This window comes from Salminus brasiliensis, chromosome 9, assembly GCF_030463535.1.
Source record: "Salminus brasiliensis chromosome 9, fSalBra1.hap2, whole genome shotgun sequence".
Classification (NCBI taxonomy): domain Eukaryota; kingdom Metazoa; phylum Chordata; class Actinopteri; order Characiformes; family Bryconidae; genus Salminus; species Salminus brasiliensis.
The window spans coordinates 23088360-23114325 of NC_132886.1; the positions used below are offsets into that span (position 1 = coordinate 23088360).

A 25966-nucleotide genomic window follows, 5' to 3' on the forward strand; every position below is an offset into this window, starting at 1 on the left:
CCAACTGCCTGCATGGACACAGGGTTCATGTAGGAGGGGTCTGACTGTGGACTGTGGCCATGTTTGAACCCCACAGCTGCGGCTTTCCAGATGTGTGTCGGGGTCAAATTTCTCGTCGCGGGGGCGGGACTGAGTAACGGAGTAACTCAAAAACACCCAGAGATTCACTGCAGGCAGAGGAGACATCTCCTGCGTGTTTCACCCAAACGAAGTGACTCCAGCACACGATTACCAGCGAAAATGAGAGGTAGGTTTTCGAGCCGGACTTTAGTTCAGTCTCTCGCCCCTTTTCTCTTCGTAAAAGTGTGAGTGGGGCGATCAGCAGACTGTCAGATCACTGGACAGACATTGTGTGAACAGTCAGCGATTAAGCACTGCGTAGCCGAGTAAGCGAGCTAGCTCAGCCAGATTTACTGCTAACGGTGCAGTGAAGTGATGGAGGCCGAAGTTTTTCAACTACGAGGAAAAACGAGCGAGTAGTTTCCAGTAAAGTGACAGTCCTGACTGCCCACGCCTCTGTCCGCCTGTGGAGAGAGATGTACCTGCATACAGTTGGAGAGATGGTGGATATACCAACATCACTGAAACACCTCTCCTACATAGCAGACCTGCAGCTGACCCACCAACAACGAGCCTGAGCCAGTGTTTCACCACCATGATCCTGATAGAGCCTCGTACTGCTCTCTCTCTCTCTCTCTCTCTCTCTCTCTCTGCTTTAACACACCATTTCAAAACTAATAAAACTTTTAGGAAAATCAACAAATGAAAATCCGACATTGATTTTGAACCATGCTTTAACAGAATTATTTAAAAAAGAAACTCATTAAACTCATTGAATCACAGGTGTCTACTATCTTGTAATCAGTCAGTGGACCTATATATGGGGCTACAGGTAGTCACTGTGCTGTTTGGTGACATGGTGTGTACCACACTCAACATGGACCAGAGGAAGCGAAGGAAAGAGTTGTCTCAGGAAATTAGAAAGAAAATTATAGACATTTATTTTTTTTCTTTTTGGATATACATATTTAGCCTTAGAGTGGCTTGTGGTGTAAAACTACATCCAGGGTCAAGGTTAAAAACGCTCTCATCGTAAATGTCTAACTTCATCACCTGTCACTCAAAAACATAATATCCCAAAAGGTAAAAACATTCCTAACTTTAGTTAGAAGTCAACAGAATTATTTGTCAATTTTTTTTGCCTGTGTAGGCAAATGTAGATATTTTTGCGTAACAGCGACGATATGCTGTGTTCTGAACACTGTCGATGTTTTGACACTGCTGTGGCAGGGTTTACACAAACTCTGCCCAGTTTCAGTTATTCCTGCCCCAAACCACCTGATCTTGCCCACAAAGGGCTGAATGCTGGGGGTGGGAAATTGTCCTACGTATCCACGACAGGGGGTCCACAGTTAGGACCACTGTTGGCGGAAACGGGGACGTAAATTATGTTTTGTAGTAAAAAAACAAACAAACTAAAAAAAAACACATGACTGGAAGCCATGATTGCAGTTTTGCAGTATTCACAAAACATGCCTTAAATTTGTACATGTAGAAAATGAGCATGTGTTAGGGATGAAGTAGAGAAGTCTTCTATCACAAGTCGAGGACCTGATTCCCTCATTCATCCTCTGAATACTGTAATAGTTTCACCACAAGTAATGTAAATGAGTGAGTTAGTGGATTAGTGAGTAGTTTAGTGAGTGAATAAGTGGGTTAGTGGATTAGTGAGTAGTTTAGTGAGTGAATAAGTGGGTTAGTGGATTAGTGAGTAGTTTAGTGAGTGAATAAGTGGGTTAGTGGATTAGTGAGTAGTTTACTGAATGACGGAGTTAGTGGATTAGTTAGTATAGTAAGTAAATGAGTGGGTAAGTGGATTAGTGAGTAGTTTAGTCAGTGAATAAGTGGGTTAGTGGATTAATGAGTAGTTTAGTGAGTGAATAAGTGGGTTAGTGGATTAGTGAGTAGTTTAGTGAGTGAATGAGTGGGTAAGTGGATTAGTGAGTAGTTTAGTGAGTGAATGAGTGGGTTAGTGGATTAGTGAGTAGTTTAGTGAGTAAATGAGGGGGTTAGTGGATAAATGAGTGGGTTAGTGGATTAGTGAGTAGTTTAGTGAGTAAATGAGTGGGTTAGTGGATTAGTGAGTAGTGTAGTGAGTAAATGAGTGGGTAAGTGGATTAGTGAGTAGTTTAGTGAGTGGGTAAGTGGATTAGTGAGTAGTTTAGTGAGTGAATGAGTGGGTTAGTGGATTAGTGAGTAGTTTAGTGAGTGAATGAGTGGGTTAGTGGATTAGTGAGTAGTTTAGTGAGTAAATGAGTGGGTAAGTGGATTAGTGAGTAGTTTAGTGAGTGAATAAGTGGGTTAGTGGATTAGTGAGTAGTTTAGTGAGTGAATGAGTGAGTTAGTGGATTAGTGAGTAGTTTAGTGAGTAAACGAGTGGGTTAGTGGATTAGTGAGTAGTTTAGTGAGTAAATGAGTGGGTTAGTGGATTAGTGAGTAGTTTAGTGAGTGAATGAGTGAGTTAGTGGATTAGTGAGTACTTTAGTGAGTAAATGAGTGGATTAGTGAGTACTTTAGTGAGTAAATGAGTGGGTTAGTGGATTAGTGAGTAGTTTAGTGAGTAAATGAGTGGGTTAGTGGATTAGTGAGTAGTTTAGTGAGTGAATGAGTGGGTAAGTGGATTAGTGAGTAGTTTAGTGAGTGAATGAGTGGGTTAGTGGATTAGTGAGTAGTTTAGTGAGTAAATGAGTGGGTTAGTGGATAAATGAGTGGGTTAGTGGATTAGTGAGTAGTTTAGTGAGTAAATGAGTGGGTTAGTGGATTAGTGAGTAGTGTAGTGAGTAAATGAGTGGGTAAGTGGATTAGTGAGTAGTTTAGTGAGTGGGTAAGTGGATTAGTGAGTAGTTTAGTGAGTGAATGAGTGGGTTAGTGGATTAGTGAGTAGTTTAGTGAGTGAATGAGTGGGTTAGTGGATTAGTGAGTAGTTTAGTGAGTAAATGAGTGGGTAAGTGGATTAGTGAGTAGTTTAGTGAGTGAATAAGTGGGTTAGTGGATTAGTGAGTAGTTTAGTGAGTGAATGAGTGAGTTAGTGGATTAGTGAGTAGTTTAGTGAGTAAACGAGTGGGTTAGTGGATTAGTGAGTAGTTTAGTGAGTAAATGAGTGGGTTAGTGGATTAGTGAGTAGTTTAGTGAGTAAATGAGTGAGTTAGTGGATTAGTGAGTACTTTAGTGAGTAAATGAGTGGATTAGTGAGTACTTTAGTGAGTAAATGAGTGGGTTAGTGGATTAGTGAGTAGTTTAGTGAGTAAATGAGTGGGTTAGTGAATTAGTGAGTAGTTTAGTGAGTGAATGAGTGGGTTAGTGGATTAGTGAGTAGTTTAGTGAGTGAATGAGTGAGTTAGTGGATTAGTGAGTAGTTTAGTGAGTGAGTTAGTGGATTAGTGAGTAGTTTAGTGAGTGGGTTAGTGGATTAGTGAGTAGTTTAGTGAGTAAATGAGTGGGTTAGTGGATTATTGCGTAGTTTACTGAATAAGTGGGTTAGTGGATTAGTGAGTAGTTTAGTGAGTGAATAAGTGGGTTAGTGGATTAGTGAGTAGTTTAGTGAGTAAATGAGTGGGTAAGTGGATTAGTGAGTAGTTTAGTGAGTGAATGAGTGGGTTAGTGGATTAGTGAGTAGTTTAGTGAGTAAATGAGTGGGTTAGTGGATTAGTGAGTAGTTTAGTGAGTAAATGAGTGGGTTAGTGGATTAGTGAGTAGTGTAGTGAGTAAATGAGTGGGTAAGTGGATTAGTGAGTAGTTTAGTGAGTGGGTAAGTGGATTAGTGAGTAGTTTAGTGAGTAAATGAGTGGGTAAGTGGATTAGTGAGTAGTTTAGTGAGTGGGTAAGTGGATTAGTGAGTAGTTTAGTGAGTGAATGAGTGGGTTAGTGGATTAGTGAGTAGTTTAGTGAGTAAATGAGTGGGTTAGTGGATTAGTGAGTAGTTTAGTGAGTAAATGAGTGGGTAAGTGGATTAGTGAGTAGTTTAGTGAGTGAATAAGTGGGTTAGTGGATTAGTGAGTAGTTTAGTGAGTGAATGAGTGAGTTAGTGGATTAGTGAGTAGTTTAGTGAGTAAACGAGTGGGTTAGTGGATTAGTGAGTAGTTTAGTGAGTAAATGAGTGGGTTAGTGGATTAGTGAGTAGTTTAGTGAGTGAATGAGTGAGTTAGTGGATTAGTGAGTAGTTTAGTGAGTAAATGAGTGGATTAGTGAGTAGTTTAGTGAGTGAATAAGTGGGTTAGTGGATTAGTGAGTAGTTTAGTGAGTGAATGAGTGAGTTAGTGGATTAGTGAGTACTTTAGTGAGTAAATGAGTGGGTTAGTGGATTAGTGAGTAGTTTAGTGAGTAAATGAGTGGGTTAGTGGATTAGTGAGTAGTTTAGTGAGTGAATGAGTGGATTAGTGAGTAGTGTAGTGAGTGAATGAGTGAGTTAGTGGATTAGTGAGTAGTTTAGTGAGTGAGTTAGTGGATTAGTGAGTAGTTTAGTGAGTGGGTTAGTGGATTAGTGAGTAGTTTAGTGAGTGAATGAGTGGGTTAGTGGATTATTGAGTAGTTTACTGAGTGAGTGGGTTAGTGGATTAGTTAGTTTAGTAAGTAAATGAGTGGGTTAGAGGATTTAGTGATTAGTTTAGTGAGTGAATGAGTGGGTAAGTGGATTAGTGAGTAGTTTAGTGAGTGAATAAGTGGGTTAGTGGATTAGTGAGTAGTTTAGTGAGTAAATGAGTGGGTTAGTGGAATAGTGAGTAGTTTAGTGAGTAAATGAGTGGGTTAGTGGATTAGTGAGTAGTTTAGTGAGTAAATGAGTGGGTTAGTGGATTAGTGAGTAGTTTAGTGAGTGAATGAGTGGGTTAGTGGATTAGTGAGTAGTTTAGTGAGTGAATGAGTGGGTTAGAGGATTAATAAGTAGTTTAGTGATTAAATTAGTGGGTTAGTGGATTAGTGAGTAGTTTAGTGAGTGAATGAGTGGGTTAGAGGATTAGTGAGTAGTTTAGTGAGTGAATGAGTAGGTTAGATGATTAGTGAGTAGTTTTTTGAGTGAATGAGTGGGTTTGGATTAGTGAGTTGTTTAGTGAGTGAATGAGTGAGTTAGTGGATTAGTGAGTAGTTTAGTGAGTGAATGAGTTGGTTAGAGGACTAGTGAGTAGTTTAGTGAGTAAATGAGTGGGTTAGGGGATTAGTGAGTGGTTTAGTGAGTCAATGAGTGGGTTAGTGGATTCGTAAGTAGTTTAGTGAGTAAATGAGTGGGTTAGTGGATTAGTGAGTAGTTTAGTGAGTGAATGAGTGAGTTAGTGGATTAGTGAGTAGTTTAGTGAGTAAATGAGTGGATTAGTGAGTAGTTTAGTGAGTGAATAAGTGGGTTAGTGGATTAGTGAGTAGTTTAGTGAGTGAATGAGTGGGTTAGTGGATTAGTGAGTAGTTTAGTGAGTGAATGAGTGAGTTAGTGGATTAGTGAGTAGTTTAGTGAGTGATTTAGTGGATTAGTGAGTAGTTTAGTGAGTGGATTAGTGGATTAGTGAGTAGTTTAGTGAGTAAATGAGTGGGTTAGGGGATTAGTGAGTGGTTTAGTGAGTCAATGAGTGGGTTAGTGGATTCGTAAGTAGTTTAGTGAGTAAATAAGTGAGTTAGAGGATTAGTTAGTTTAGTGAGTGAATGAGTGGGTTAGAGGATTAGTGAGTAGTTATTTGAGTGAATGAGTGGGTTAGTGGATTAGTGAGTAGTTTAGTGAGTGGGTTAGTGGATTAGTGAGTAGTTTTGTGAGATAATGAGTTGGTTAGAGGATTAGTTTAGTGAGTAAATGAGTGGATTAGAGGATTAGTGAGTAGTTTAGTGAGTGAATGAGTGGGTTAAAGGATTAGTTAGTTTAGTGAGTAAATGAATGGGTTAGTGTATTAGTGAGTAGTTTAGTGAGTGAATGAGTGGGTTAGAGGATTAGTGAGTAGTTTAGTGAGTGAATGAGTGGGTTAGTGGATTAGTGAGTAGTATTTTGAGTAAATGAGTGGGTTTGTGGATTAGTGAGTAGTGTAGTGAGTGAATGAGTGAGTTAGTGGATTAGTGAGTAGTTTAGTTAGTGGATTAGTGAGGGGTTTTGTGAGTGAATGAGTGGGTTGGTGGATTATTGAGTAGTTTAGTGAGTGAATGAGTGGGTTAGTGGATTATTGAGTAGTTTAGTGAGTGAATGAGTGAGTTAGTGGATTAGTGAGAAGTTTAGAGAGTAAATGAGTGGTTTAGTGAGTGGATGAGTGGGTTAGTGGGTTACATCTTAACACTAGACCTCAGTTTCAGATGTGAAGAGAAGACTTGGAGCTGCAGGTTTGACAGGTGGAGTGGCAGTAAAAAGGCAGGCTTATGTGGGCCATGCAGCACTGATTGTGGACTACTGACAAACTGAGGGTGTTTTACAACTTTTGACCTGTAGTGTATGTTATTGGTAACAAAATAATGAATGGTTCCTTTGATTTGATGCTTCACAGATGAAGCCGAAGTGGAGATTATTGACTCGGTTGAGCCTTGTGCAGGAACCCAAAACCATAACTCTCCGAGTGAAACAGGAGCACTAGTGGAGGTCACCTTTCAGAAAAACCCCAATCAAGAACTCAAATTCTTGGAGGCTGAACCCAAAGCTTTAGGGGTATGTAGAAAGAGAATTCATCTAATGTTTCTAATCTAAAGCCTGTCTCTTTAATGTTTTTTAGATTATATAATAGATTTGTTATTCTGTTTTCCACAGGTTACACAGATTATGCTGAGTCTCTTTTTAATTATTAACGGCTTTGCATTTTTGCAAGAGCCTTGGTTCCACACAGAAAATCTTGTCTTATGTGGCTTTTATTCAGTTGTAAGTATTACCATTGAATTGGAATTATTGCAAATGGATATGTGTCATCATTCTGGAAATGTGTTTGTTGTTTAAATGCTGTGTTTGATCATGTGCTTTCTATGCTGCAGGGATTAATAGCTGGTAGTGTGACAATAGCTGCACAGTGTCTTCATCTTCCTAAAGTAAGCAAGGAATAGATAATTTTTCATCCTGGACACTTTGACATAAAGACACAACAGTTATTTAAATGGCTCATATCTTGGAAAACTGATTTTTCCTTTCTTTTTAAATAAAAAAGTTTGTAGCAAGTAAACAATGTTGAAGCTTCAATAAAGCACATTCCTGCCAATATATAGACAGCCAGTTGCACAAATGGTCTGTTTTGATTGTATTGTTCATGTAATGTCACAAAATCTCACAAAACTATTGCTGATTATACAGTATATAATATAACACTGTACAGACAAAAACGTATTAATTTATTTCCAAACATTATTGCTTTTATTATTATAGTCAGTTTTATATACCATTATATCAGTTTTACATCAGGCATAGAAATGAAAATAGCTTATGAATATCTTATTCCAAAGGATAAGGGGGCGTTATGTAAAAATCATAATTAAATACACTGCTCAAAAAAATAAAGGGAACACTCAAATAACACATTCTAGATCTGAATGAATGAAATATTCTCATTGAATACTTTGTTCTGTACAAAGTTGAATGTGCTGACAGCGAAATCACACAAAAATCATCGATGGAAATCAAATTTATTAACCAATGGAGGCCTGGATTTGGAGTCACACAAAATGAAAGTGGAAAAACACACTACAGGCTGATCCAACTTTGATGTAATGTCCTTAAAACAAGTCAAAATGAGGCTCAGTGTTATGTGTGGCCTCCACATGCCTACAACGCTTGGGCATGCTCCTGATGAGGTGACGGATGGTCTCCTGAGGGATCTCCTCCCAGACTCTGTCACGTCTGTCACATGTGCTCAGTGTCTGCTCATCTGTGAAGAGCACAGGGTGGAAGTGGCAAATTTGCCAATCCTGGTGTTCTCTGGCAAATGCCAAGCATCCTGCACGGTGTTGGGCTGTGAGCACAACCCCCATCTGTGGACGTCGGGCCCTCACACCATCCTCATGGAGTCGGTTTCTAACTGTTTGTGCAGACACATGCACATTTGTGGCCTGCTTGAGGTCATTTTGCAGGGCTCTGGCAGTGCTCCTCCTGTTCCTCTTTGCACAAAGGCGGAGGTAGCGGTCCCGTTGCTGGGTTGTTGCCCTCCTACAGCCTCCTGGTGTACTGGCCTGTCTCCTGGTAGCGCCTCCAGCCTCTGGACACTACGCTGACAGACACAGCAAACCTTCTTGCCACAGCTAGCATTGATGTGCCATCCTGGATGCGCTGCACTACCTGAGCCACATTGTTTGTCAATCAGTGTTGCTTCCTAAGTGGACAGTTTGATTTCACAGAAGTTTGATTTACTTGGAGTTATATTGTGTTGTTTAAGTGTTCCCTTTATTTTTTTGAGCAGTGCAAATAAAAAAATATGATGAGGGCCGTTTAAACCAATGTCTCTGTGTGTGCTTCTGAATCTTTTTTACAGCTGAAGGCCTGTTTGGGACTGCAGATTGTTGTAAGTGCAACGTCGGTCATCTGCTTTGTTATACTCGCGACGTCAGTGGTTCACAGCCTAGAACATTACCCCTGCTGGCACCTTAGCGACGAAAATTCCAATTCATCCCTTCAGTTCTACATATGCGAGAGACTGTCGGTGAGCTTGCTTTTCTGCACATTCTAAAACACAAATATTGTAAAACACACAAACAAGCAAACCTACCCTCTCTGATCCTTACAACTTTCTATGGGGGCTGTAGAAAACATCCTGACCAGCAGCCTCCCAGTCAGTTATTGCTGCTGTATTGGTTTAGAGCAGCAGTCCCTCCAGAGTGTGGTAAGGATGACAGAAGAAATCATCAGAATCCCACTCCCATCAATACAAGACCTATATCTCTCATGGAGCCTCAGCAAGCCACCAAGTTAAAGCCATACCCACCCTGCCCATAGGCCTGTTCAGCCCTCTGGCCTCTGGCAACTGCTACTGCTGCGTGTGATGCAAGACTGCCAGACTAATAGCAAGAGTTTTTTCCCACAGACCATCAGACTACTCAACTCCTTATAACAACACCACAACAGCATACTGGCCCATCAGGACTGTCTGAACACATCTAGTTATTGGAACTCATGTCTTCATAAAGGCAGCTGTTAGCTTGAGCACTTTATCACTTTTCACCAGTGTCAGCTTTACACGTCCTGTTACACTGTGCAATAATACCACCACTGTGAACAACCAGCAGTATTATTCTATATATTTTATTATATATTTTCTGTGCTGTTGTCACTCCTGGTTGTGTAGTGTAAATAACAAAGTTCACTTTCACTTTGACTGCTGGCCCTTTATTCTGCTAATCCACAGGTGGCATTAAGTCACGTGGGAGGACTGCAAATGATAGTGCTCGCAGCTCAGATTGCAATCTCTGTCACCTTAGCTGCATTCTGCTGCAAAGTTATTCAGTGCTGTTCTCCCCGGCCCAGCATGGTAAGAACACAGTAAAACCCCAAATATTTCACATTTCATTACCAGTCAACTGCTTGCTAACTCTTCTGTCTCCTGTTCACTTTTCTCCCTTCAGCCCATGATTGTTGTGAGCGCACCCTCGGCTCCTCAGTGATGGCAGTCCAAACATCCATACATCTATACAATAAACCATGTAGTTCATATACTAAGTTCATGCAAATTACTCTACGCATACACTGTCGGTCAAAAGTTTAAGAACACCCTTCATTTTGTCAGTAATCCACAGTCAGTGCTGCATGGCCCACGCAAGCCTGCTTTGCTTGTTTGGCCATCTTAGCGTTGACTTTCTTACTGCCACTCAAACCTGCAGCTCCAAGTGTTCTCTTCACAGCTGAAACGAAGACTTGGTCCAGTGTTAAGATGTGCTACCAGGTGTTGTCATGTGAGCTGCCCATCACACAAGGTGTTGACTCTCAAAAACTTGCCCTCTGATGATGTCTACAGTGGATGTGAGTCTGTCAGACCTCTTCCTGTACCAGACCTCTTTAGTTTTCTGTAGTTTTAAAGAGCTTTTTGCTATAGGAAACTGTCCTCACAACATCTCGTCTTAATCTATAATTTCTATCTATCTATAAAAGGACAGAGCAATGCCTTTTGGAGGTCAGTATGCTTTCCTTTATTAAGTGTCTTCTCTAAGACATTATAATATGGATCTGAATGCGCAATGACCTCGAAATACTGAGGTGCACAGTGTGGTAAATGTTCCTATACTGATTTTATGTAGATAAAGGGGTTGTAAATGATAAATAATTTACATTAGCAGTCAAAGCCTAATTTACTGATATTGCAATAGAGTAGGTGTAAACTGTTAACCAATGATTCCAAAAAAGGCCTTTTTCTTGTTTAAACATAATTTTTGAGGTCACAGGACTTTGTACCAGTGCAAGTTATTCAGTGGACTTGTCAATAAAAACAATGGAAAATTGAAAGTGTTCTAAAACTTTTGACCGGTATAGGAACATGCTTACGTACTGAAGTATATACTGAATATGCAACATTAACCACTAATCTAAAACTATGGGCCTTATCTTCCACCCTGTGCGGGGCGCATCCCGATGGTCATTGTTATCTTACACCCCACCAACAGTCTATGGTTATGCCTTCTGCCTGCGTCATTTAAATAGCAACAGTGATTACGAATATATCTATGCCAATGGGCGTGGTGGTCTCGAAATGAGGCATGTTCAGGTAAATTTCTGGTGTATTGCTATCTTGGCAACGGAAAACGGTGTGCCACTGACTGAAAGCAACCTAGACAGACGTCAACAGCCTGGCACCTGGCACTTTAAGGGAATGGCAGGTGACAGGCTGATTGGTTATTGCATGTTACGCCAAAAACACACCCATGATTAATTAAGAGACTTAGTATATGACTTTTTTGAGTATCAAGGCATACTTTTCCTGGCGTTACGATAGAAAGCTGCATGATGCACGTTGGCAGCTCACCTCAAGAGCGATAAAATAGGGCCCCAGGTAATTAATGAGTTAAAAGAGTTATTAATTTAAGAATTAAAGAGTTTGCAATTCTTACTATTCCAACACATGAATAGTACTGGCTGTTAATCAAAAATAAGGCATCTGTTTGTGAGCATAGACTAAATACAACAAACTGGTTTGTAGGCTAATGTGGTTAAAAAAAAAAGCCAAGATACACTACACAGAGATACACAGAATATTTTCACAAATTAACACCAATCCTAACACACACATCTTTGTGTTCAGTTGAGCCGTATATACAGTGTAATGCATATCATACATCTAGAAATGCGTGTTGACTGTTTTATTTGTTCTGCCTAAAATAGGTTAGAACCTAGTTTAAGCTGCATTCATTCCATGTACTCAAAATTATACTCAGAAAAGAATGTATCGCTATGTTGTAATACATGTATACCTGTCGCAAATGCACATTAGTGGATTTCAAGCATAATAAGAAACTAGTCTCTAATTGGCTTATACAAACAGTATCCTGTTATTGACTAGGAGCCCCAACAGCACTTAGATCCACCTGAAATAAAGTCCAAAATAAAATGCACATGTAAAATATGTACATTTATCACTGGTTTGTTTCACATGAAGCTGCATTTCTGACATATTCAGTGATTTGTTTTTTAATATGCTGTAATGTGAAATTATTGTTGCTGTTCTTCTTGCTATACATTTGTATGTTTTAGTGTTAAACAAAGTAACACCAATAGTACAAGTGGTTTAAAAGCTAGCTAGTGGTGAAACAGAATGAAGGTACACTGGTAAATGCTATCGCTGTCATTGCTCTAACCTGTGTTGTTCATTACCAAGCTATTTTGTAGGTGCTTGGGTACAATAACATAATGATCACCAGGGTGCCAAAGCAGCCGTGATGGTACTGTATGTTTCTTTGCTTTACACTTAATGAAGGTGATAAACAGTTTAATTAAATTTGGTACATTACTGTGAAAGAATTCTCTTTGTAAACAGTCCTTTCTTTTGTCTGGTCTAACTGAAACAGGCAAATCAACAAAACATGAAAACAGTGATAAGCAACCATTCAGAATGTTCCCAGTTCTTTTAGATCAGTCATACACCAGTCATCACTACATACTTCCAAATCAAAACACACACCTAGGAGTAACACTAGTTTCCTAGAAAGATGTTTGTCTCTACGAAAAAACCTTTAATTGGTATAAAAGCTTTATATGACATGAAGGTTCTTTAAGTTTATAAAACATCTACATGTAGCTCTGTGTGTAGTAAAATCTGGATCGGCTAAGTTTCAGTTGAGAACCATTACTTGTTCTCACAGATAGAATCATTTGGGTGGAGGATTTTGTTGAAGACTATTTATTTTGTTGCTAGGTGTCATGGCGTGTACAGCCAGACCAAGATGGATGAACACTTGCGGAGATGGAATTAAAGCTTTATAAACAAAAAACAGGGTAACAGAAAAGGGGCAAGTGAGGTGATGGAAACAAAAAGGGAACCTGAACTAAAACCTACAGGCAGAGCTTGGGCGATGGGGCGTTAATGTATACCGAGGCTAGAGCCTTGCTCTATAAACAAAAGAGGGGTAGCTGGGGGACCAGCCGCTAGACCAAACGGCAAGGCGGACCTAACCTGAATAAGCAGTTCGCCTGGAAACCTGGACAGGAAGCGAGCGAGCCTTGCTCGCCACGAGAGTTGAAGGGAGACCTACTCCTGAACGTGAGTCAAGAACTGGAGCTGACCTGAACACACCGGTAACGCGTGAGGAACCTCAGGGCGTCCTAGACATTCCAGATGAGTCAATTCTCGGCAGAGAACAAAGGGGTTGAAGCTCCTTAGGTACCCCAGTCCCAGGTGCAACACATGAACAAAACCAATGAACAATGAACGATCACAAATGAACATGAATCAACTCAAGTGAACAGAACCGAACACACATGAACATAAACAAGGCAGAACTGTGGAGGAAGCCCTTATTTGGGCCTGTGGGCGGCGGCTCGGGATCGCCCTGGGGGAGGGCACGATAACGAGGGCCTGACACTAGGATTGTTCGCTGCAGGATGTAAAATGGACAGCATTGTAACTCTAGCATTTAAGTTTGATCTTTATTTTCTTCAAAATATGCCATTTTACATATTGCTTAATTTTAGCCTAAAGTAATTGTGCCTGAACCTTTAAAGCAACCAGCTGAGTTTTTGTCAAGCAGACAGAGCTGTAGCTGTGGTCAGTATTGTGAAGCACTGGCCGTTGTGTACATTCAAATGACTTGGTAAACATGTCGTCACTGTCCAAAACAAAACATGGGTTTCACAATTAAGGCAAAATGTTCTGAATTTGTATTGTAAGAAAGTTTGGTCCTAATAGTTTTAAAGCATTGCTATTGATCCTTTCATATGAAGCACAGTTTAAAGGCCCTCTGCAGTGCTCAAAAATACAGATGGAAAACAATGGACATACATGTTTATGACGGACAGTGACGATGTAGTTTCAAGGCTTTTAATTGCTTGTAGTATCGTTTCTCCAGTGATGAACAACCACTCAGCTCAGGCACCTTTAATGAAAGAAAAAGGAAAGTAATAAGGGAATATAACACAGCCATATGATTTTGTTGTGTGACCTAATAAAAAATCTTTTAAAAACGTGATCTGGATTATTTCTATAATAATATAATAGTCCATAGTCAAACACAAAAGTCAAACAAAAGAAAAAACGGCTTTTATCAGATGTATGCTCTGTACAGAATCCTGCGTCTCTTTCCTGAGCCCTTCATGATAGATTTTCAATGAATGAACCAATCTCTGTAGTGTATTCTATCTCTCCTTTCTCTCTCGGGGAAACCATAGATTCTGGGGTTGTTTCACTCACTGTTAACCTTTCTCTGGGTAAGTGGGTGTCAATGGGTTCAGACAAAAAATAGACCAATTATAAATATAATTTTAATATAAAAAAAATCCCAGAGGTTTGAGTCTTCACAGTGGGGACGTAACAGTGTTGGAAACTGAAGGTGATTTAAAATCACAGTGGCTGTTGGCCTGTGGTCTCTTAAAGAAAAAAAAACTTAGCTGTGCCATTAAACTAATCCAAATCTTTAAAAACTGAATTGATTCTTTAAAGAGCTGATTTTTTTTAAGTGACTTGAATCCTTTAAAAAAGTAAGTGGACTCCTGGAACCTGTTAATTGCCAGGTTTAGTAGGTCTGAAATGGACAAACTGCTGGACCCTTTGAGAAGTGACTAATCTTATTGAGAAGTAACTTTAAACTTTATCTTTTGAGGAGTGGTTAAAATAGATTTTTTTGCTATCTGAAAAGTTGAATCTTTTTAGAAAAAGGTTTGAATAATTTTAAAAAAGTGAATTTATTAGAATTTATTATAATAATTAAAACTTGAAAGTGAAAGTATGGAAATAATTTGGCATTCTCTAATATCCTGAAAATGTAATAAACACTAAAGTCTTATTTGTTGTTGTTTTTTCTTCAGGCATACTTAGTTTAAATGTGTTTTAGTATTTCTTTGTTTCTTTTTTTTTGTTTTTACATAAAATTTAATTAATTTATTTATTTTTGCTTCAAACAGCTGTTTGAGAGATGCCATAGAACAAGCACTTTTGTTTTTAATGGAACTGCAGAATATTTGGTCCACATTCAGGTCACTGCAAATGGTTCACTTACTTTTCCAGCCTTCCCTTATTTCTGTATTCTCCAGAGCTCTCTACCGATGTCGTACGGTCACACTAGCCGAGGAGTTTTGTGTTAGTAATGATATGCTGTGGTAATGACACAGAATTGACAATTTTCAGTTCATGGACTTCCTAACACTGCAGCTGGTTTATGATGCACTTTACAAAAATAAATAATGAATAATGTAAATGTTATAAAATATGCTGTAAAAATAGAAAGAGAAAAATCCTACTCACTTTTCCAGACATCACTATGTCAGTCTTCTCTCATGTCTTTCGTCATACAGAAATCACAGGCTGCTGCAGTAATGACAGTAACGTTGGGCACGGTAATATACTGATCAATAATATGCAACGGTTAGACACATATGAACATAAATTATATGTGCTTTAAAGAGATATTCTAAAAACCTGTTTATCATTTTATTTGAGAAGACAGCTGGTCTGTGTAGCAAAGAATTGATGTTTAAAAAATGGATTAGATGATTTTTTGGTGGCAGAATAAATTATATATTTAATACCTAAGCTGTGTGTTTAGTAATAAAGTATTTCTGGCTTGAATTTATAATCTGGGGACAAAAGAAGGGATGTTTGAACCCCACAGCTGCGGCTTTCCAGATGTGTGTCGGGGTCAAATTTCTCGTCGCGGGGGCGGGACTGAGTAACGGAGTAACTCAAAAACACCCAGAGATTCACTGCAGGCAGAGGAGACATCTCCTGCGTGTTTCACCCAAACGAAGTGACTCCAGCACACGATTACCAGCGAAAATGAGAGGTAGGTTTTCGAGCCGGACTTTAGTTCAGTCTCTCGCCCCTTTTCTCTTCGTAAAAGTGTGAGTGGGGCGATCAGCAGACTGTCAGATCACTGGACAGACATTGTGTGAACAGTCAGCGATTAAGCACTGCGTAGCCGAGTAAGCGAGCTAGCTCAGCCAGATTTACTGCTAACGGTGCAGTGAAGTGATGGAGGCCGAAGATTTTCAACTACGAGGAAAAACGAGCGAGTAGTTTCCAGTAAAGTGACAGTCCTGACTGCCCACGCCTCTGTCCGCCTGTGGAGAGAGATGTACCTGCATACAGTTGGAGAGATGGTGGATATACCAACATCACTGAAACACCTCTCCTACATAGCAGACCTGCAGCTGACCCACCAACAACGAGCCTGAGCCAGTGTTTCACCACCATGATCCTGATAGAGCCTCGTACTGCTCTCTCTCTCTCTCTCTCTCTCTCTCTCTCTCTCTCTCTCTCTCTCCCCTCTCTCTCTCTCTCTCTCCCTCTCTCTCTCTCTCTCTCTCTCTCTCTCTCTCCCTCTCTCTCTCTCCCCTCTCTCTCTCTCTCTCTCCCTCTCACTCCCCTCTCTCTCTCTCTCTCTCTCTCTCTCTCTCTCTGTGCTTTAACACACAATTTCAAAACTAAGGTTTTTTATGTAAGTCTTCAGAAATGTTTACATATTTGGATACACACATGGACAAAATTGTTGGTACCTTCGGTTAATGAAAGAAAACAATGGTCACAGAAATAACTTAATTAAACAAACTAAACAATTTAATAATAACAAATTAAAATCCGACATTGATTTTAAACCATGCTTCAACAAAGTTATTTTAAAAAGTCAACTTATTAAACAGTCCTGAACAGTAATGATGGTAGAAATCAAAGAGACGGATAATATGAATGGTAACAAAAGAGCCCAGAAAAACTTCTAAAGAGATTAAAGGTGAACTTCAAGCTCAAGGAACATCAGTGTCAGATCGCACCATCCATCGTAGTTTGAGCCAAAGTGGACTTCATGGGAGACAACCAAAGAGGACACCATTGTTAAAAACAAATTATAAAAAAGCCAGACTGGAATTTGCCAAATTACATGTTGACAAGCCCCAAAGCTTCTGGGAGAATGTCCTATGGACAGATGAGACAAAAAGGGATTTTTTTGCCAAGGCACATCAGCTCTATGTTCACAGGCGGAAAAATGAAACATATCAAGAACAGAACACTGTCCCTACTGTGAAACTCGGAGGAGGCTCTGTATTGGAGCATTTCTATTGGTGCATTTGGTCCAAATGTTGAAAACAATGGCCAGAATTATTTGTCAAAAAAATGTAGATTTTTGGTTTGTGTAGGCAAATGTGGATATTTTTCTAACAGCGACGATATGCTATGTTTTGAACACTGTCGATTTTTGAAGTGGGTCCTGTGGCAGGGTCTACACAAACCAGTTTCAGTTATTCCTGCCCCAAACCACCTGATCTTGCCCACAAAGGGCTGAATGCTGGGAGTGGGAAATTGTCCTACGTATCCACGACAGGGGGTCCACAGTTAGGACCACTGTTGGTAGTGCAAGGGGACGTAAATTATGTTTTGCAATAAAAAAACAAACAAACAAACAAAAAAACCACCATGGAAGCCATGATTGCAGTTTTGCAGTATTCACAAAACATGCCTTAGATTTGTACATGTAGAAAATGAGCATGTGTTAGGGATGAAGTAGAGAAGTCTTCTATCACAAGTCGAGGACCTGATTCCCTCATTCATCCTCTGAATACTGAAATAGTTTCACCACAAATAATATCTGAATAGTTTCACCACAAATAATGCTGCATATGAACATAATTTCAAACATTGACTGTTAGTTTGTAGTGGATTAGTGAGTAGTTTAGTGAGTGTGTTAGTGGAGTAGAGGATTAGTGAGTAGTTTAGTTAGTGAATGAGTGGGTTATTGGATTAGTGAGTAGTTTAGTGAGTAAATGAGTGGGTTAGATGATTAGTGAGTAGTTTAAAGGATTAGTGAGTAGTTTAGTTAATTTAATGAGTGGGTTAGTGGATTAGTGAGTAGTTTAGTTAATGAATGAGTGGGTTAGAGGATTAATGAGTAGTTTGGTTAGTGAATGAGTGGGTTAGATGATTAGTGAGTAGATTTACATACACAACATCAGCAGAAGACGAGTTTTTAAGAGTCAACACCTTGTGTGATAGGCAGCTCACACGACAACACCTGGTAGCACATCTTAACACTAGACCAAGTCTCAGTTTCAGCTGTGAAGAGAAGACTTGGAGCTGCAGGTTTGACAGGTGGAGTGGCAGTAAAAAAGCAGGCTTATGTGGGCCATGCAGCACTGACTGTGGACTACTGACAAATTGAGGGTGTTCTACAACTTTTGACCTGTAGTGTATGTTATTGGTATCAATATACTGAATGGTGCCTTTGATTTGATGCTTCACAGATGAAGCCGAGGTGGAGATTATTGACTCGGTTGAGCCTTGTGCAGGAACCCAAAACCATAACTCTCAGAGTGCAACAGGAGCACTAGTGGAGGTCACCTTTCAGAAAAAACCCAATCAAGAACTCAAATTCTTGGAGGCTGAACCCAAAGCTTTAGGGGTATGTAGAAAGAGAACACATCTAATGTTCCTAATCTAAAGCCTGTCTCTTTAATGTTTTTAAATTTATATAATAGTAATAATAATAATATATGTTATTCTGTTTTCCACAGATTACACAGATTATGCTGAGTCTCTTTTTAATTAGTACTGTCTTTGCATCTCTGCAAGAGCCTTGGTTCCCCACAAATAATCTTTTCTCATGTGGCTTTTCTTTAGTTGTAAGTATTACTATTGAATTGGAATTATTGCAGATGGATATATGTCATCGTTCTGGAAATATGTTTGTTGTTTAAATGCTGTGTTTGATCATTTGCCTTCTGTGCTGCAGGGATTAATAGCTGGTAGTGTGACAATAGCTGCACAATGTCTTCATCTTCCTAAAGTAAGCAAGGAATAGCTAATTTTTCATCCTGGACACTTTGACACAAAGACACAATAGTTATTTAAATGGCTCATATCAAACAGATTTTTAATTCTTTTTAAATAAAAGAGTTTGATGTAGCAAATAAACAACGTTGAAGCTTCAATATAGCACATTCCTGCCCATATATAGACAGCAAGTTGCACAAATGGTCTGTTTTGATTGTATTGTTCATGTGATGTCACAAACTCTGAAACTTATTGCTGATTATACAGTATATAATATACAGACTGGACACAAACACTGTACAGACAAACAGTCAAATTAATTCCAAACATTATTGCTTTTTTTTATTATTATAGTTAGTTTTATATACCATTATATCAGTTTTACATCAGGCATAGAAATGAAAATAGCCTATTTTATTCCATAGGATAAGGGGGTGTTATGTAAAAATCATACATCATAAGTAAATAAATAAAAAAATGATGAGGGCCGTTTAAACCAATGTCTCTTTGTGTGTGCTTCTGAATCTTTTTTTACAGCTGAAGGCCTGTTTGGGAATGCAGATTGTTGCATGTGCAACAGCGGTCATCTGCTTTGTTATGAACTTCTTGTCAGTGCTTCACAGCCTTGGATATGACCCCTGCTGGCAACTTACATTCAGAAAGCCCAAATCCATTCAGTTATACATATGCGAGAGACTGTCGGTGAGATTGCTTTTCTGCACATTCAAAAACACAAATATTGTAAAACATATGTTTCCTACCTTTTTACAACCTATCCCACTGTCCAGAATAGTATAACATTAACATAAATGTCCTTAAAGAAATATTTATGATATTTAGATGTTTTTTTCTTAATCAGGCCATTAACCACAAGGCTGGGGAAAGGAAGAGACTAGGGAGTTTACTGAGTTCACATCTTTGTAGCAGCCTTGAGGGCGAGGTCCATACTAGCGAAAATAACTTTAAGTGCTTAGTATGTAAACATGTATCATTATTATAGCAAGTTTCTATGATGTCGTCTCAAATTTTAGATCGATCAGATGTTACACAGGCGTTCAGAATGCAGGTAGGGTGTGACCTAGTCTTCTAAAATCTGCAACAATTCAGAGGAAAAGAAGCGTTCTACCTTTAAAATCCATGGCAACGCTGTAGACTCAGTGGGAAGCACATAGTTTCTGGGGGGGTGCCCATTACGGATGATCTGTCATAGATAAAACTCACCACTTCCCTCATCAAGAGGGCACAGCAGCGCTTTCACTTTCTGCAACGGATGAGGAAAACAAACATACCCTCTCCAATCCTTACAGCTTTCTATGGGGGCTGGATCAGGACTGTCTGAACACATCTAGTTATTGTTATATATAGTCATGTCTTCATAAATGCAGCTATTAGTTCAAGCACTTTATCGCTTTTCACCAGTGTCAGCTTTACACGTCCTGTTACACTGTGCAATAATACCACCGCTGTGAACAACCTGCAGTATTATTTTATATATTTTTCTGTATGTTCAGTGCTGTTGTCACTCCTGGTTGTGTAGTGTAAATAACACACTGTTGGTCCTTTATTCTGCTAATCCACAGGTGGCATATAATCACGTGGAAGGACTGAAAGTAGTAGTGCTCGCAGCTCAGATTGCAATCTCTGTCACCTTAGCTGCATTCTGCTGCAAAGTTATTCAGTGCTGTTCTCCCCGGACCAGTGTGGTAAGAACCCAGTAAAACCCCAAATATTTCACATTTCATTACCAGTCAACTGTTTGCTAACTCTTCTGTCTCCTGTTCACTTTTCTCCCTTCAGCCCATGATTGTTGTGAGTGCACCCTCGGCTCCTCAGTGATGGCAGTCCAAACATCCATACAATAAACCATGTAGTTCCATATATTAAGTTCGTGTAAATTTAACCCAAACACATAACTGTAAATTACTCTACGCATACACTGCCGATCAGAAGTTTAAGAACACCCTCATTTTTGTCAGTAGTCCACAGTCAGTGCTGCATGGCCCATGCAAGCCTGCTTTGCTTGTTTGGCCATCTTAGCGTTGACTTTCTTACTGCCACTCAAACCTGCAGCTCCAAGTGTTCTCTTCACAGCTGAAACTGAGTCTTGGTCCAGTGTTAAGATGGTGTTGTCATGCGAGCTGCCTATCTCACAAGGTGTTGACTCTTGGAAACGTATCCACAGAAGACATCATCAGAGGACGTGAGTCTGTCAGACCTCTTTCTGTACCAAACCTCTTTAGTTTTCTGTAGTTTTAAAGAGCTGTAGGAAACTGTCCTCACAACATCCAGTCTTAATCTGTCAGTATGCTTTTCTTTATTAAGTGTCTTCTTTAAGACATTATAATAGGGATCTGAATGCGCAATGACCTTAAAATACTGAGGTGCAGAGTGCGGTAAATGTTCCTATACTGATTTTATGTAGATAAAGGGGTTGTAAATGATAAATAATTTACATTAGCTGCCAAAGCCTAATTTTTGGGAATTTTCCTCAAAAGCCCCGGCAGTTTGCTGCCTAACTTTGAACTATTTGAGGTCACAGGACCTTGTACCATTGCAAGTTATTCAATGGACTTAAATGTCAATAAAAACAATGGAAAATTAAAAGTGTTCTAGACCTTTTGACCGGTAAGGTACATGCTTACATACTGAAATATATACTGAATATGTTACATTAACCACTGATCTAACACTATGGGCCTTATCTTCCCGATGGTCATTGTTATCTTACACCCCACCAACAGTCTGTGTTCACGCCTTCTGCCTGCTTCGTTTAAATAGCAACAGTGCTTACAAATATATCTATGCCAGTGGGCGTGGTGGTCTCGAAATGGGGTGTGTTCAGGTACATTTTTGGTGTATTGCTATCTTGGCAACGGAAAACACAGGTGTGCCACTGACTGAAAGCAACCTAGACAGACTTTAAGTGAATGGCAGGTGACAGGCTGATTGGTTATTGCATGTTATGCCAAAAACACACCTATGATTAATTAAGAGACTTAGTATATGACTTTTACGAGTATCAAGGCATACTTTTCCTGGCGTTACGATATCAAAGCTGCGCGGTGCACGTTGGCAGCTTGCCTCAAGATCGATAACATAGGCCCCCAATTAATTAATGTACACACATTGACCAAATTGATGGTACCCCTCGGTTAATGAAATAAAAACCCACAATGGTCACAGAAATAACTTGAATCTGACAAAAGTAATACAAAAATAAAATGCTATGAAAATTAACCAATGAAAGTCAGACATTGCTTTTCACCATGCTTCAGCAGATTTTTAAAAAAAAATAACTCATAAAACAGGCCTGGGTAGAAATGATGATGCCCTTAACTTAATATTTTGTTGCACAACCTTTTGAGGCAATCACTGCAATCAAACGATTCCTGTAACTGTCAATAAGACTTCTGCACCTCTCAGCAGGTATTTTGGCCCACTCCTCATGAACAAACTGCTCCAGTTCTCTCAGGTTTGAAGGGTGCCTTTTTCAGACAGCATGTTTAGCTCCTTCTAAGGATGTTCAATAGGATTTAAGTCAGGGCTCATAGAAGGCCACTTCAGAATAGTCCAATGTTTTCCTCTTAGCCATTTTTGGGTGTTTGTAGCTATGTGTTTTGGGTCATTGTTCTGTTGCAAGACCCATGACCTGTGACTGATACCAAGCTTTCTGACGCTGGGCAGCACATTTTTCTCTAGAATCCCTTGATAGTTTTGAGATTTTATTGTACCCTGCACAGATTCAAGACACCCTGTGCCAGATGCAGCAAAGCAGCCCCAGAACATAACAGAGCCTCCTCCGAGTTTCACAGTAGGGACAATGTTCTGTTCTTGATATGCTTCATTTTTCCGCCTGTGAACATAGAGCTGATGTGCCTTGGCAAAAAAAATCAATTTTTGTCTCATCTGTCCATAGGACATTGTCCCAGAAGCTTTGGGGCTTGTCAACATGTAGTTTGCAAATTCCGATATGATTTGTTTTCAACAATGGTGTCCTCTTTGGTTGTCTCCCATGAAGTCCACTTTGGCTCAAACTACGACGGATGGTGCGATCTGACACTGATGTTCCTTGAGCTTGAAGTTCACCTTTAATCTCTTTAGAAGTTTTTCTGGGCTCTTTTGTTACCATTCATATTATCCGTCTCTTTGATTTGCCATCAATTTTCCTCCTGTGGCCACGTCCAGGGAGGTGCCAGTCCCATGGGTCTTACATTTCTGAATAATATGTGCAACTGTAGACACAGGAACATCAAGCTGCTTGGAGATGGTCTTATAACCTTTACCTTTAACATGCTTGTCTATCATTTTCTTTCTAATTTCCTGAGACAACTCTTTCCTTCGCTTCCTCTGGTCCATGTTGAGTGTGGTACACACTATGTCACCAAACAGCACAGTGACTACCTGTAGCCCCATATATAGGTCCACTGACTGATTACAAGATAGTAGACACCTGTGATTCTAATTAGTGGACACACCTTGATGTAACATGTCCCTTTGGTCACATTATTTTTAGGGCTACCGTAATTTTTGTCCAGGCCTGTTTAATGAGTTTCCTTTTTAAAATAATTCTGTTAAAGCATGGTTCAAAATCAATGTCGCATTTTCATTTGTTGATTTTCCTAAAAGTTTTATTTATTATTACTTTTGTCAGATTCAAGTTATTTCTGTGACCGTTGTGGGTTTTTCTTTCATTAACCGAGGGTACCAACAATTTTGTCCATGTGTGTAGTTGATTTCTGGCCAATTCTGGCCAAGCTGAGTTTGCAACTCTTACAATTCCAACACATGAATAGTAGTAATCAAAAATAAGGCATCTGTTTGTGAGCACAGACTAAATACAACAAACTGAGTTGTAGGCTAATGTGTTTAAAAAAAAACAAGATACACTAACCAGAGATACACAGAATATTTTCACCAATTAACACCAATCCTAACACACACAAAACATCTTTGTGTTCAGTTGAGCCGTATATACAGTGTAATGCATATCATACATCTAGAAATGTGTGTTGACTGTTTTATTTGTTCTGCCTAAAATAGGTTAGAACCTAGTTTAAGCTGCATTCATTCCATGTACTCAAAATTATACTCAGAAAAGAATGTATCGCTACGTTGTAATACATGTATACCTGTCGCAAATGCACATTAGTGGATTTCAAGCATAATAAGAAACTAGTCTCTAATTGGCTTATACAAACAGTATCCTGTTATTGACTAGGAGCCCCAACAGCACTTAGATCCACCTGAAATAAAGTCCAAAATAAAATGCACATGTAAAATATGTACATTTATCACTGGTTTGTTTCTTTCAGAGCATCTTCTTGATGAATCAACCGATATAATCTGTGTAATATGAAGTCAGTTAGAAAGGATTTACTTACTTCTGTCTCACAATTCCAACACTAATTCACTGCTAGCTTGTTTTGTAGAGCAAAAGTGTCTTTGTATATTCAGTAGGTACATTTCTCAGTGGTTTAAATTCAACTAACACATGCTTTCGCAGTTATTGTAATGTAATTTAACGGGATTGTTGTTTTTTGTGTCATAATGTTTTCATTCATTTAAATTAGCCACTTTTCTATGACTTGTTTTATACTCCATTGTTGTCTTTGAATTTCATTGTGAACAGCTTCACATGAAGCTGCATTTCTGACATATTCAGTGCTTTGTTTTTTACTATGCTAAAATGTGAAATTATTGTTGCTGTTCTTCTTGCTATACATTTGTATGTTTTAGTGTTAAACCAAGTAACACAATAGTACAAGTGGTTTAAAAGCTAGCTAGCGATGAAACAGAATAAAGGTACACTGGTAAATGCGTATCATTGCTCTTATCTGTGTCGTTCATTACCATGGAATGTACGGCCAGACCAAGATGGATAAACACTTGCAGAGATGGATTCAAAGCAAGCCACTTTATTAACAAAAACCACGGTAACAGAAAGAGGCAAGTGAGGTGAAATGAGCAGCAACTAAGGGCTACAACAATAAACAAAGCCCAAACGTGACAGGTGTTACAGGGATACTCTCGGGGGGACCAAAAGGGAGCCTGAACTAAGAGAACCTGAACAAGCAGAGCCTGGGTAAACCGAGGTCTATAAACAAAAGAGGGTTAGCTGGGGAGCCAGCCGCTAGACCAAATGGCAAGGCTGACCTAACCTGAACATCAGCGTGCTCCCGTGAACGTGGGTCGCCTCACTTGAACGTGGTAACGCGTGAGGAACCTCAGGGCGTCCTAGAGATTCCAGATGAGTCAGTTCTCGGCAGAGAACAAAGGGGTTAAAGCTCCTTGGGTACCCCCAGTCCCAGGTGCAACACATGAACAAAACCAATGAACAATTAACACAAATCACAAATGAACACGAATCAACTCAAGTGAACAGAACCGAACACACATGAACATAAACAAGGCAAAACTGGGGAGGAAGCCCTTATTTGGGCCTGTGGGCGGCAGCTTAGGTTTGCTCGCTGCAGGATGTAAAATGGACAGCATTGTAACTCTAGCATTTAAGTTTGATCTTTATTTTCTTCAAAATATGCCATTTTACATATTGCCTAATTTTAGCCTAAAGTAACTGTGCCTGAACGTTTAAAGCAACCAGCTGAGTTTTTGTCAAGCAGACAGAGCTGTAGCTGTGGTCAGTCGAGTATTGTGAAGCATTTGCTGTTGTGTACATTCAAATGACATTCAAAACGTGATCTGGATTATTTCTATAATAATATAATAGTCCATAGTCAAACACAAAAGTCAAACAAAAGAAAAAACTGCTTTTATCAGATGTATGCTCTGTACAGAATCCTGCGTCTCTTTCCTGAGCCCTTTGTGATAGATTTTCAATGAATGAACCAATCTCTGTAGTGTATTCTGTCTCTCCTTTCTCTCTGGGAAAGTGGGTGTCAATTCGTTCAGACAAAAAATAGAGCATTTATAAATATTATTTTAATTTATAGATCAGATCATGACAAATGAAAACACTTGGACAGTCTGTTCAAATCTTTTTGGAAACTGATTTGAACCTTTTTGGTAGTCACTCTTATTAAAAATCAAGTAGAATGTTTTAAGAAATTATTGAATCTTTGTGAAGTGGTTAATTTTAGAGAATTGATAAAAAAAAACTTTTCAGAATAATATTTTGTAAAGTGATTAGACTTTTTAGAATTGTAGTTTTAATTCTTTTTTTTATATTTTGGAAACGTGAATATTTTGAGGAATGTTTTTTAGAAAATCAATTTTGGATCTTTTCTTAAACGTGATTCAAGATTTTGAAAAGTGATCCAAATCTTTTTGGAATTTCATAATCTTATTGGGATGTAACTTTAAACTTTATCTTTTGAGGAGTGGTTAAAATTGATTTGTTTTAGATTTTTTTTTGTTTTGCTATCTAACAAAAAAGTGGAATATTCTTGAAAAGTAATTTATGATTTGTGACTGATTTATTAGAATTTATTATAATAATCAAAACCTGAAAGTGAAAGTATGGAAATAATTTATATAATAATAATAATAATAATAATTGAATTCTCTAATATCCTGAAAATGTAATAAACACTAAAGTCCTGTTTGTTGTTTTTTTTTGTTTT

General features: G+C 39.0%; 2 protein-coding genes across 2 annotated transcripts; both read left to right on the forward strand.

Moving 5' to 3' along the window:
- Window positions 1–13594, forward strand: LOC140562332 (uncharacterized). The gene is made up of 7 exons (XM_072687871.1): window positions 1–247; window positions 6507–6664; window positions 6764–6871; window positions 6982–7035; window positions 8466–8633; window positions 9336–9458; window positions 9553–13594. The coding sequence occupies exons 1-7, from the start codon at window positions 91–93 to the stop codon at window positions 9589–9591; spliced, it is 807 nt and encodes a 268-aa protein (XP_072543972.1). The 5' UTR covers window positions 1–90; the 3' UTR covers window positions 9592–13594.
- Window positions 13595–15228: 1634 nt separating this feature from the next.
- On the forward strand, window positions 15229–24205 carry LOC140562334 (uncharacterized). The gene is made up of 7 exons (XM_072687873.1): window positions 15229–15408; window positions 17858–18015; window positions 18128–18235; window positions 18346–18399; window positions 18924–19088; window positions 19967–20089; window positions 20184–24205. The coding sequence occupies exons 1-7, from the start codon at window positions 15252–15254 to the stop codon at window positions 20220–20222; spliced, it is 804 nt and encodes a 267-aa protein (XP_072543974.1). The 5' UTR covers window positions 15229–15251; the 3' UTR covers window positions 20223–24205.
- The last annotated feature ends 1761 nt before the right edge of the window (window positions 24206–25966 follow it).